Source organism: Salvelinus fontinalis, chromosome 20, assembly GCF_029448725.1.
Source record: "Salvelinus fontinalis isolate EN_2023a chromosome 20, ASM2944872v1, whole genome shotgun sequence".
NCBI lineage: Eukaryota > Metazoa > Chordata > Actinopteri > Salmoniformes > Salmonidae > Salvelinus > Salvelinus fontinalis.
In genome coordinates, this window is record NC_074684.1 from 29,614,802 (window position 1) to 29,628,276 (window position 13,475).

General features: G+C 41.5%; 2 protein-coding genes across 2 annotated transcripts; one reads left to right on the forward strand and one right to left on the reverse strand.

Annotated features, from left to right (window-relative positions):
- The first annotated feature begins 939 nt into the window (after positions 1-939).
- rd3 (retinal degeneration 3, GUCY2D regulator) lies at positions 940-8,777 on the forward strand. The gene is made up of 3 exons (XM_055873140.1): positions 940-1,133; positions 6,297-6,623; positions 7,783-8,777. Exons 2-3 carry the CDS (start codon positions 6,331-6,333, stop codon positions 8,150-8,152), a joined length of 663 nt encoding a protein of 220 aa, XP_055729115.1. The 5' UTR covers positions 940-1,133; positions 6,297-6,330; the 3' UTR covers positions 8,153-8,777.
- si:ch211-22i13.2 (uncharacterized protein LOC553945 homolog) lies at positions 8,568-13,456 on the reverse strand. Its single transcript, XM_055873139.1, has 7 exons — positions 13,253-13,456; positions 12,488-13,064; positions 12,247-12,375; positions 10,862-10,923; positions 10,668-10,763; positions 10,464-10,556; positions 8,568-10,325 (listed from the first exon to the last, which is right to left on the reverse strand). The coding sequence occupies exons 1-7, from the start codon at positions 13,253-13,255 to the stop codon at positions 10,275-10,277; spliced, it is 1,011 nt and encodes a 336-aa protein (XP_055729114.1). The 5' UTR covers positions 13,256-13,456; the 3' UTR covers positions 8,568-10,274.
- Positions 13,457-13,475: the final 19 nt, after the last annotated feature.

Genomic DNA, 13,475 nt, shown 5'->3' on the forward strand with positions numbered 1-13,475 from the left:
GACAGGAAGAATCTCTCTTTTAGTATGCTCTGGAGAAGAGCTTGCAGGTGTTTATTCTCACAAGTGTTTATTCCATGGACAACCACACTCCTACTCACTAACCCTACAGTGCAAGCAAGCGAACAAGCAAACAAAAAAAACACCCACACACAGACTTCAATGTAAACGCTCTCACACATGCACACGAATGCACATACATATAATACTGAAGCTCATTTCCTTCTGTATTTGTAACATACTGAACACATACAGCATATGAACAAACTGTTGCTTTGATGATCATGCAGGAACAAACTGTGCCGACTGAGCTCATTAGGTATGGGACAAAATAATTGATATTGGACTGACCTTTAAAAAGCTATTAAAAGGCGACCATCAGTAAGCTGTCTTGTCATGTTAAGCCCACATACACTATCTCTCTCATCATCTTACTCTCTCTCCTACCCCCTCCTTTAATCTCCCTCCCTCCATCTCCATCCCCATCTCTCTCTGCCTCCCTCTCAGCTGATAAAGCTTATTGTGGCCAAATAGGCTTAGGAGCATCGCTATGGCAACAGGGAGTCCGTAAGAGGCTTCACAAGGCACTTCATCTGGGGCTGTGATCTGCCGTTGCCCTCTGAGACATTGCCCCCAATCTCTGGAAACAAGCAATGACAGGCCATGCCTCCGGGGAGGAGGGGTGTGTGTGTGTGTGTGCGTGTGTGTGTGTGTGTGTGTGTGTGTGTGTGTGTGTGTGTGTGTGTGTGTGTGTGTGTGTGTGTGTGTGTGTGTGTGTGTGTGTGTGTGTGTGTGTGTGTGTGTGTGGGTGTGTGTGTGTGTGTGTGTGTGTGTGTGTGTGTGTGTGTGTGTGTGTGTGTGTGTGTGTGTGTGGAATCAACCACAGGCTATGGCTCCAGGTAGGAGGGGACTGTGTGTGAAAGGGGTGGGGTTTACTGTATAAGACTAAGTGAGAGTGTGTGTGCTCAAAGACTTCACAAGCAAGAGGAGAACTATCAGAGTCCGTGCGACCGACAGCAACACATCTTCCAACAACATCTCTCTCTTCATCTATCTTTTGGTCATAATATACATCATATATTCACTCCCTTGTGAATTCACTCCTGCTATAGCTTCCAAGACTGACGAGAGTTCAGGTAAGCAGAGTTTAATCATACAATGTTTTGTTTTAGTTTAAGGGGAGATGTGCAGTATTAGTAGGGACTACAATATGTGCCAAGTGAGGTTTCTGATAGTCAGGATGTTAAAAGTGGACAATATAGTTTTAAAATATATAATTTATCCAAATCAGTAACATGCATATATATATTTATTGTCTAAGAAAGACTCACTATACACTAGATGAGAACGTCTTTAACCTTAAATCTAATCACACCTACCTACAATTACATACAAATTAAATAACAGGGAAGCCTATCTACTTCTGGAAAGTTCCATGAAAAATCACCCTTCTATTCCATGTTATCCAATGTGTTCAGTTTGATCCATAGGAGTAGTGTGTTTGAGCAAATTAGTACAACATTAGCACCGTTTATACCTGGTGCTAACATGCAGCTTGTTTCTGGATCATATCCACATTCTGATTGTTCCCACATTTTCAGACAGGTATAGACAATTAAAATATTAATTGTGAACTGATTTTGATGAAGTCTACATTTCAAATCTGTGTAAACGGGCAAATTCAGGACGAAGGTCACATGTTAGCACCAGATATAAGCAGGGCTATTCTGGGCAGGAGGACAGAAGGAGTGGGACACATTCCAGGAAACAGGAGTCAATGCAGGAGCCCTGTTTATACCTGGTTTTGAGATGCAGTCTTTGTCTTGATCTTGTCCACATTCTGATTGTGCCAACATTTTTAGACAAGTGTAGATGATCAAAAGAAACATTGTGATCTGATTGTGATCAGATCTTAAAAGTGTAAACACAAGATCAGGTCAAGACCAGAACGAAGGATGCATGTTAAGGTCAGGTATAAACAAGGCTTAGGAAATACTTGCATATTCATGAGTTAACCTTACAATTACACTTCATCAATATGGAAAGTGGTTGGGATTGGCACTGATGGCAGGATAGAAATACTCCATTAAGCGTTTATGAATACTCATTATAACATTATTATCATTATAATCATATACATATGAGCTCAATGAAATTCTAAATAAGGAGTTGCAGTCGGTATCATAATAGGTGATTAATAATAAACTGGTCTTAAATACATCAAACTCAAATCATTGTATTTGGTTCAAAATATTTTCTAAAACCTAAACCTTAGCTGGAGATGTGTATAAAGGGTGTGACCATTGAGCAAGTTAAGGGAGTAAAACTCCTAGATATAACATTGGATGGTCACGTATCATGTTCAAGCTCTTGGGGCCCATATGCGCCGGTCATCAATGTCTATTTATTTTATTTTTTTAAATGTAATAAATACTTTTGACAGTACTGTATGCTGTGGTTAAGGCTACGACGGCGCCAGTCCAATGAGTGGAGCTTACTCAGGTGTTCAAAAGCCATATCAGACCGAAAGATTAATGCTTCTTAGGTAGTTTTTTATGAGGTTCAGTTTAGAAAACGATCTATCAGCAGAAACGACAGTTACAGGGATGGTAAAAACAGCTTGATTGCCGTACTAGCAACATCAGGGAAACATAAGTGAGTGGTGCTTCAAATACAGCAGTTCTGCAACATCTTAAGCCTAATTGAGCCTCTCATTCTCCTTAATTGCTGGCCTCAACACGTTACAGAAAGAGATTAACTGTATAGGATGCTCTGGGGACAGATTGTCTGGATACTCAACAGCCCAAAATTTGTTGGTTGGATTTAATTTGATTTAATTTATCTTGAATATAGCAAGACAAAACCCGCTGAGTAGTGGCTGAATTTATCCTTAAGCCGACTACTGTTTCTTCCTAATTGTTATGCTATTTGATATGTAATTTGTATTAAAAGTTTATAAATAGCAGCTAAATAGCAACTAAATATGGTATATAGCTATATATAGTACACTGCATAATGAAACAATCCCTCGTGAACTAGTGTTTTGAGGGTGGACTGACTAATATTTGCAGTGGCAATTTTAGCATGTAAATCTTGGTCGCAAACCATTTTTGGGGTGGGGGATGCATGCCAGCAAAGCCACAACACAACACTAAACAATACATAAATTGCACTATAACGGTGACAAACTTTGCCCACAATCTGTTAGGGACTACATAAATCAAGTTGTCCCAATAGCAGAGTCCCAACAGCAGGCCGAACACCTTACCACCACTACACCTGGCTAACAGCAGGGCCTTGTCTGGCAGCGAAACAGTTTCATTTACTGCCATTAAAAAAAACAGCTGATATGGTTGACTTGTTTAAACAAATGTGGTTTCTACTGACAATTGAGATGTACAAACTATGGCATAAGGGGATGACAAGCGGATAAGAGGCAATCTGTAATTTCGATTAAAACAGTAATGAGTGAGCTAGGGCGGATGTAAATCATGTAATCAATATAACTATTTGTTCAGTGCTTTTGAAATGTACAGGACAGAATTCAGAACATTGGCCATTCTTACAGTTTTCTTCGTGTACACCAAGTCAGAACCGTAGGAAAAATAAAGGGGGCATATAAGCAGACAATGAAAGCTCTTACAATATTCGATGATTACATTTCTCTGAATCAGATTATAGGCTACATGTGCACCACCAAGTCAGAACAGTAGGCGAAATTAAGAGGGGTAAATAGACCAAATTATTAGGGTGAGGCACATGGGATACAAACAGCTTACTACACAACATACACTTAGTATTACTTTCTTAGCTACAGTATGCATATCTCCCTGGCATATTACATCATTTATGCAGCGGCATACAATACATTTTTGGACTCATCTTATTGTGCTGTGCTCTCTTGAACAGGAAGAAGGCGTGGCGGTCCTTCATGTGCAAATTTTGCCATCAAACTTTGTCATCAATCTGGCATTCTCTTGATTTATGGTGCTTTCAATACAACTGGGAACTTGGAAAAAAACAAGGTCGAATCATGATGACGTCAGTGATCTAGAACTCTCTAGAAAGAGGCTTGAGTTCCCGACTTACATTTCCGAGTATGGTGACCGTTGAAAACTTATTTTCCCAGTCGGATCTCGTTTTTTTCCCGAGTTCCCCGTTGTATTGAACTCACTGAAGTCAGATTTCAGTTAACAGTTGTTTTGAGCGTGGCAGAAATCATTACCAACCCCTACGCTCCGTATTTTCCGCTGGCTGCCCCACACCACAGAAAGCACTGAGCTAGGCTGAAACACCTGCCTTTGAGTGCTGCCTTACTCAAGAAAACAAAAAAGAGACTATGCTGCTTTATTAACTCAATTATTATAATGATGTTTTTGTTTACATTGTTTGCAAATTGATATGTGACACTTATTACTTCCAAAATTACATGCAAAACAGGCAACTCCCCCCAAATAATGTGGGGCTTAAAACAGGTGGGGCTCTGCACTGAATGATGGGTTGCTACTGATTATTTGACATTAATAGACTGGTTTTACAAACAACTTTCCACCCAAGCTGGGAGAGAGCGCGAGGACGGCTCATGTCATGCAGGGTCAGGTACAATCTGCAATGTTTGAATTTCCAACTTTAATTAGCCTATTGAACTAGTCATTATATTATTGCCAACAGTCTAAAAATGGCAACATTGCGACACATTGTAAAGATTGTGAAATGTTACGCTTAACATGAGAAAATTACGACCGAATAGATCTACCAATAAACATTTATCCATTAGCCAAAGCAAAGCTAAACATAACATTCGGGGTCCAGAGAAACTGTCTGACTCCAGTGGCAACGCACAGTATTATACAGAGCCATGATCGGATGGAACTCCCTTTCATCACTAATTACTCAAGCAAACAGCAAAATTATCTTTAAAAAAAGATTAAACAGCATTTAATGGAACGTCGGGGGCTGTAAGGGGACACACAAAAACACGCACATATAGACAGACATAATCTTGTTTTTACTATAATGTTTTTTTTGTTGTATTGTTTGTATATCGTTGTATTTTAATTTGTGTTACTGTCCTTGTCTATCAGTCTATCAGTGTTTTGTTACTTGTCATGTTTTGTGTTTTTTTGTGGACCCCAGGAAGAATAGCTACTGCTTTGGCAAAAGCTAATGGGGATCCAAATAAATCAATATGTACCATTTAAGTCGAAAAGCTACCTACCAAAAAGCTGCACTGATCTGATCATATAGAGAGCAGGGATGGGACTAATCTCATGCTGTCTCTCTATCTGTTCAATAAGCCCCTGTTAATAAACACATACATTGTTCATCTACATCATTTACAATAAAAACCAACACAAACGTACAAAATATATATATATTTTTAATCAAAATCCCACTTTCGGTAATAAAAACAATAAAAAATCATGCCAACACAGAGGCACTGATGGTCAAATTAGTTTATTCCGATTATTTATGCGTATAACAAACAATATCTTGTGTATTTTTTCAGTTTTATAAATGCATAGAACAGCCCCCTTCAGTTTTAATGGACACCCCTGAAAGAGGTTGACAGGAAGTGGGAGTCATGAAGCAGAGAAGACAGCATCCCAAATGGTACCCTATTCCCTATATAGCACTATTGTTGACCAGAGCCTATAGGGTAGTGCACTATGTAGGGAATAGGGTGCCATTTAGGACAAAGACGCAATGAGAGTGGATGTGAAGGAAGGGACTGGATATGAAAGGCTTTAGCTTGTACAGACAGACACCTGAATAAAAGGGTTGTGGCTGTGAAACACCTCTCTCTTTGTGCTGTTCTCCTTTGGGAATGTTCTTTTGATCTGTGATAATAGCCTGTCCAGGGGAGAAAGGTGTAGAAAGCCTCCAAGCTGTTGGCAACAAACAGATGTTAGCTAGCGAGGTACGCACGTTACCTGTACCTCTCATGAATTACATTGATGTGATGGCAACCCAGGCTAACAGACTATCTAGACATCCACACAATCCATCCAATAAATCGTAAGATTACAAATGATCCTCTCTTATTCAATATGGAGAATATCAATAGGAGTACTTTGTAGGATTCCCTTCCCTTCCATTTACAATGATCTTTTTCATCAAAGAAATATTGAGAAAACCTCATTGTGGAAAACCAACCCTATAAGACAAACAGTCCATACCACAACCTAGCAAACACAGTAGACTTTTATTTTATTGCATGCACTGTACTAGAGAGGCACTCTACTACAGATTTACACCATGGCCTCTCCTCACACTCCCGTCTGGTTCCTCCCATGCAGCACGGGGCACGAGGGGGACAAGGCGTCGGTGGCGATGGCCTCGTGGTTCAGTTGGAGCAGCGAGCCGGACTACCGGAGTCCGCGGCGGGACCCGTCTGACGTGGTCACGGACACCCTGATGCTGGAGCTCAACTGGCAGCTGAAGGAGGCCGAGAGGATGCAGCGTGAGAGGGACAGCGAGTACCGGCGCCTCCAGACTGGCGTGGACTACAGCTGGCTGGTCAACACGCCACGCAACAACTACGACGTGTTACCTGGTGAGAAGCTGGGCCTGGAGGACCTGTGCTCCAAGGTGCATCCATCCTACTGCGGAGCTGTCATACTGAGGTGAGTAACCTTTGACCTTCTGTACTCTGTACTTAACCCCCTAACCTAACGTATCTGGCATAAAAAGACGACAGAGCAGAGTCCCCACATCCGTTTTTCAGGGAATAATACTGTATTCTGAAAACCAGAAACATCTGCTTTCTTCCGACCCAGCGGAGAGTGTTATCCCCCTAATCTACACTGGCTTTCTGGTCAAGTTCTCTATACAACCCCTGACCTCCGACCCCCATTGATTCAATGCTGTCCTCATAATTGATTACCCTCTTACTCTGACCAAGGTTGTGTGACAGTAATGTGAGGCAGAGAGAGAGAGAGAGAGAGACAGAGAGAATATAAAAAGAGGTGGAGGCCAATCGGCCAAATCAACAGGAGCATGGGTACAGGTGGGGGCTGACCTATTTGAAGGCCTAAGAACTTATCAGCCTAATCTTGAGAGGAGTAAGTATCTTTAAGTATCCCATCTCTATGGGAAGACAGAGGGGCCACCATTAAATATCCCATCGGCTAGCGGCCAGCCGATGAGCAAGGGACTCGAGAGCACTGATGCTGTCACAAAAGCATGCTGGAAAAGCAGAGAGAAGCTCTTCTGATATAATAGGCTTGTTTGGATCAAAGGTTTTTCAAGTGCATTAGTGATAGCACGTTGTGGTGGTACAGTGGCGATGGTAAACGCTGCTGAGCGTAATGGTACGAGCTCATGTACTTCCCACGCATGTACTCTGAACCCTCTATGAGAAAACTAGACGCCCACATAGTTTCTCTCCTGTGCCTATAACTAGGCAAAGTGAAACAAAGCTATCGATTACAGCGGACGGCTTAAGGTCTCTTGGTTTTGTACAATTTTAAAATCTATAGATAAGTCATCCATTTATCCTGATGCATATGTATTGGGGGAGGTTTGGAACCAGACTCACGTGATGAGTCCTGAAGACTTGTGTTGGCTTCTTGTATGAATGCCTAGGCCTGAGCTTGGTGGGCTAACAGTCTTGTGGTGCGCAAGATACCTGGGTTTGAACCCTGGCCAGTAACATGAAGACCTGTGTTGGCTCTCTGAGTTAATTCCTAGGCTTTAGCTCAGGGGCCTAACCTAACACAGCCACCCGACCAGTCACACATGGGTCTAGCTGAGACCGATTTGACTTCTCTCTCTGACATCCAGGTTCCGCCAGGTGGTGACTGAGAACGAGCCGGAGGTGCAGGAGGTGTCTGCCCTTTTCCGCACAGTCGTCCTCGAGGCCTTGGACCGCATGAGGGAGGAGCAGGAGGCGCAGCGGCTCTCGCGCCAGTGGAACAACAAACGGGCCATGAGCATGTCTCTCATGAACTTCAAGTCACGCGTCAAGATCAACCCCTTTGGCAGCACCTTGGGTCTGACCTCGACTGGAGGGGGAGGGGAGGGTGTGTGCGAGCTGAAGACGGTGTCAGAAGATGTGGAGAAGGCGCTGGAGGAAAGGGCTGACAGGTCCCAGAGGGTGTGGAGCATGCCCAACTTCAGACATAAAGGGCTGTACACTACCAAGGCCTTCTGAGCTGGGGAGCCACAGGACAGTGTTGTGGTTCAGTGGACGATAGAGCGACGCTAGTGAGATGTAGTCTATAATAAACCCCTGGAACCTGCCCAGTCTGCTTTGAACAAGAATGGGGAGAAATAGGAGACATGTTTCTCCCTTCCTCTCCTTCGGCAGTGTGGGGTCATCCACTATTGAAAGCCTTTGACTTATGAATTCAATATGGGGAGCTATGCTAAGGATATTTTACAATGTTTTGAGATTTTCAGACACATTCTTTGCTGTACCTTTATTGTAAATTAGATCGTTTCTAAGAAAATTGTGTTGCATGCACTTCCTTTTACTGTGCAAAAAGCAAAAAAAATCTTTATAACAACATAATACTCCGGAGCTTAATGTATTTAAATTGTAGTTAACCAATGAGACTTACACATGAAACAATCAACAAGTTCTGTTTTATTCTCAAGCATTTTTTGGCACTGTAAAGGGAAGTGCTGCTAATCATGACTTTTTAGTGACCTTTTTATAACTTGAAAAATCAACAGCAAACTGAATACTCTATTGGAGTGGTTACCATGACATTGTAGATTATATCAATCTTCGTTCTAGCTCTTTACAGTTGGAATACAGTGCATCTTGATCTCTTTGTGTTGTCGGTCTTACTTTATTGCTATTGACTTATCGGCAAAATACAATTTCTGTGCAAATATTTCAAATGGCAAATATTTCAAATCACTTTCCTATGGCAATTTCTCAGTAGAAAAGCATAGAAATCCACATCAAAGCTAAGGGTAAGCATGAGAAAAGCTAAGTGGTAACCACAAAGGCACCGTTTTATTGCTCAGCAACCAAGGTTGAGGAGCCTGGGCTATTTGCCTTGTCCAATAAGATTGACAAAGCCTGGATACAGGACAAACCGTGTCTCATAAGAGGCACACAATGGCAGCAATAATTCATACACAATGGGAATGGATGCTTGATTGTACTGTAACATTTCAGATGACTATTGTAAAGAATCTCTATAAACAGCAGCAGTTTATTGCTGTTGAGAGAAGCGCTGTTTTATTGGGTGGACTGTAGCAGTTTGCCACATCAAGTGGGCTTCACAAAATATAAAAAGCTCATCCAAAATAATATTGATTTATAGTATTACATGTGATGACATCCAGTTTCCAGTCTCAGATTTGTACATACTATACATTAATCTCTGATAATCAATATATCTAACAATAACAACATTCCAGGGTACCCGAGTTTAGCTGCAGGACTGTTTTGAACCTTCTTAAAACAACTAGAAAAACATGGATCATCAAACACAATGCAATGCCGGACTGGTGTTCTGTTTGACAGATTACGTTACAATAAAATGTACCCAAATCTCTTTGTTCATCAGACCTGGGTTTAAATAGTATTTGCTTTCAAATACTTTAAGTGCTTGAGCCTGCTGGCGTGAAAGATGGACGGGTTGGCACTTTTCCTTTTGTTTCATTGTGCCGGGCAAGCTTAATCAACTGAAGTACTTAAAAGAAAACCGATACTATTTGAACCCAGGTATGTTGTTCATCACTCAGATCTTTGCTGATCTGTAGTCTCCACCACAGCAACACTGTTCTATCTTGCTTAGCAACACCTTGTGCAGCAAACATACTGAAAAAAAAGTCGGTGACTGGCTCCTTTGATGTTATAGTAAAATTACAATTCTAAAGACCAAACACACAGACATCAGTTACAAACAGTGTGAAGCACAGGAGGTTGGTGGCACCTTAATTGGGGAGGACGGGCTTGTGGTAATGGCGGGAGCGGAATTGGTGGAATGGCATCGAATACAGATGGTTTGATGCCATTCCATTGGCTCCGTTCCAGCCATTATTATGAGCTGTTCTCCCTTCAGCAGTCTCTACTGGTCTGAAGAAAGGGGCCGACAACCACAGGAGTGACAGCACGCTTTTTCTAAAAGAGAGACATGGCACATTCTGTCATTTTGAGATAACAGGCCATGTCCCACATCTCTTGCAGTGATAATAATAACCCTGTAAATGGATGTTAGTTCAGAGCTTAATCAAAAGGGTCGTCTTTCCCTGAGTTCTGTTCTGGACAAAAATTGGAAGGTTCTGGAACATAACCAACGGTGACGGCCTTTGCATTACAACGTGGAGTTGAGGAACTCGAGCAGTTCGGCGCGATTCTTGTCCCTCTGTTGAAACAATGTGTAGTATGCATAAGTTTACATTTTAGAGAGACTTACAATCAGTGCTTTCAACTATGGCAAAATAACCTCCACTTTTCATAATCATTGTAAGTAAAAACCTTCATACACCACACTCATACACACCAGCTTGTCTTTCTTGGACTTCTTCAATTTCATTTTGATCTTCTTTCCTGTGATCATGCTGTACTTGCTTTTTCTCCTCCTCTCCTTTAAATACTGAAAGATAGATATTTAATTTCAAAATGACAGCTTTCAGAAAGCTTCAAACCACTGGTATGGATGTAGCTAACTTGGTTAAGGATAAATAGTCCCATAAATGTATTCTACCTTGGAGATCTGAATAGGTCCAGGTCCAGCGCTTTCCTCCTCTGGTGTCATTTTCTTGTCCTTCTTTCGTTTATGCTTCTTCTCCTTTTTCCCTTTCTATAAAAAAAAGTTTAAACAGAGGACACTTTACGTAAGTCGCAAACCACACCTTTAACAAAATAAATACTGAAAACTGAATATTTGAAGAAAAATACCTTCTTGTGTTGTTTTTCCTTTTTCCTTTTCTTAGAATTCCTTCTGGATTTGCTGTGGGAATCTAGACAGGAGAAAGCAAAATCTAACTGAAACACGGTCCTTCAGGCTTTGACTATTAGCTATACATATACAGGGCTCTACAGTGCTACCATTTTGGAGGCATATGCTCCTAAATATTTTGTTGTTCTACCTGAAATTTTTATTTGGGAGCACCAGTGCCCCTAGATGAAAAATTTAAAAAATCACCCTGTTAATAATTGTTGTAATGATTTCTTCCCTGTCCCACAGCCTCAGAAGTATGCAAACGTGGTAGCACAGAAAGAAAGGACAAGGGAGAGCTTCTTCAGGAGATGTGCTTCAAAAGTAGCTAGGATTCATATAGGCCCAATGTAGCCTACATCTCAATCTTAAAAATCTATTTGCTTGTGCTCCTAAACCCTGTATTTTGTAATTGCTGGCAATTATTTCATTAATACCTCAAATATTTTTCATTGTGCTCCTGAATTTCTTTGTGTGCTGCTACATTTTTCAATTTAGGAGCACATGTGACTGTAGAGCCCTGAAATAATATGGTAATCTTTCAGATACAGTCCATTCAGAAAGTATTCAGACGCCTTCACTTTTTCTACATTTTGCTACATTACAGCCTTATTCTAATATGGATTAAATAAATAAAAAATCCTCAATCACACAATACCCGATAATGACAAAGTGGCAGGGACTGGGAGACTAGTCGGGATCAAGGGAAAGATAAACAGAGCAAAATACAGAGAGATCCTTGATGAAAACCTAGTCCAGAGCACTCAGGACCTCAGACTGGGGTGAAGATTCACCTTCCAACAGGACAACAATCCTAAGCATACAGCCAAAAGAATGCAGGAGTGGCTTTGGGACAAGTCTCTGAATGTCCTTGAGTGGCCCAGCCAGAGCCTGGACTTGAACCCGATCGAACATCTCTAGAGAGACCTGAAAATAGCTCTGCAGCGATGCTTCCCATCCAACCTGACAGAGCTTGAGAGGATCTGCAGAGAAGAATTGGAGAAATTCCCCAAATACAGGTGTGCCAAGCTTGTAGCGTCATACCCAAGAAGACGCAAGGCTGTAATCGCTTCAAGTCGCTTCAACAAAGTACTGAAAAGGGTCTGAATACTTAAGTAAATGTGATATATTTTAAATTCACTTGCAAAAATGTATAAAAACAGTTTGTGCTTTGTCATTTTGGGACACTGTGTGTAGATTGATGAAAGAAAAAAACAATTTAATACATTTTAGAATAAGGCTGTAACGTAACAAAATGTGGAAAAAGTGAACGGGTCTGAAAACTTTCCGAAAGCAGTGTACATGTGCTTCTTTACAACTACGGGACAAGTACTGGCACACTCACCACTGCTGCTGGAACTACTCCTACTGCGGGATGAAGAGCGGGATGAGGATGAGGAGGATGACGAGGATGATGAGCTGGATGAGGAAGATGATCTACTGCGGTTCCGTTTCGTTTTCCTTTTTTCTTTCCCTTCAATAGAAAAATACAAGAGAACAGTGACTATTTACCATGACTCCAAGGTAGGCGCACACACACACACTTGTGATATCAGTTAAGTGATCACAATAGACCATTAAATGACCTGTGCTTGTAGATCTTCTGTCATCTCTTGTGGCAGACTCAGTAGTCCTTCTGTCATTTCCTCTTGTGGCAGACTCAGTACTTCTTCTGTCGTTTCCTCTTGTGGCAGACTCAGTACTTCTTCTGTCGTTTCCTCTTGTGGCCGACTCAGTACTTCTTCTGTCGTTTCCTCTTGTGGCAGACTCAGTACTTCTTCTGTCGTTTCCTCTTGTGGCAGACTCAGTACTTCTTCTGTCGTTTCCTCTTGTGGCAGACTCAGTACTTCTTCTGTCGTTTCCTCTTATGGCAGACTCAGTACTTCTTCTGTCGTTTCCTCTTGTGGCCGACTCAGTACTTCTTCTGTCGTTTCCTCTTGTGGCAGACTCAGTACTTCTTCTGTCGTTTCCTCTTGTGGCCGACTCAGTACTTCTTCTGTCGTTTCCTCTTATGGCAGACTCAGTACTTCTTCTGTCATTTCCTCTTGTGGCAGACTCAGTACTTCTTCTGTCGTTTCCTCTTGTGGCAGACTCAGTAGTAGTACTTTTTCTTTCAAAACTTCTTATACTGGACTCACTTTTCACTGTGTCTACTTTGCTGGACTAACAAAGACAAAGTAAAGGGAAATGTCTTGTAAATCTATCTGCATTGTGAGCCCAAACCTCTATCATAAGCCCGTCAGATTTTAAACACAGATCATCAGTAGCGTTATTTAGCTAGCTAATTAGCATTCCTAAATGCAAAACAAGTTGCTTGCTAGCCCGATGACGTTAGGTACCTAGGTACTTACCATGGTGGCTGTTGTCTCGACAAAAAGAGGCGAATGCAATAAAAAGTTGCTGTTTATCAAAGTGATATTCGATACACAATTATTAGCAATACTTTATCGACTGTACTTATTTGTAAATATAACTGTATGGCTGTAAGAGACAACTGGTTGGCTACTTTGCTGACAACACGATTGCGCCATTTTGCATCCCACAATGCACCATTGATTTCTTAAAGCAACACCG

Bases quoted from the DNA above. Each gene is read 5' to 3' on its own strand.
- si:ch211-22i13.2 (XM_055873139.1), bottom strand. The intron at 10,557-10,667 runs GTAGAATACATT...TCTATCTTTCAG, and splicing joins GACCTATTCAGATCTCCAAG to TATTTAAAGGAGAGGAGGAG. The intron at 10,326-10,463 runs GTGTGTATGAGT...TTGTTTCAACAG, and splicing joins AGTCCAAGAAAGACAAGCTG to AGGGACAAGAATCGCGCCGA.
- rd3 (XM_055873140.1), top strand. From the start codon at position 6,331: ATGGCCTCGTGGTTCAGTTGGAGCAGCGAGCCGGACTACCGGAGTCCG. The intron at 6,624-7,782 runs GTGAGTAACCTT...TCTGACATCCAG, and splicing joins TGCGGAGCTGTCATACTGAG to GTTCCGCCAGGTGGTGACTG.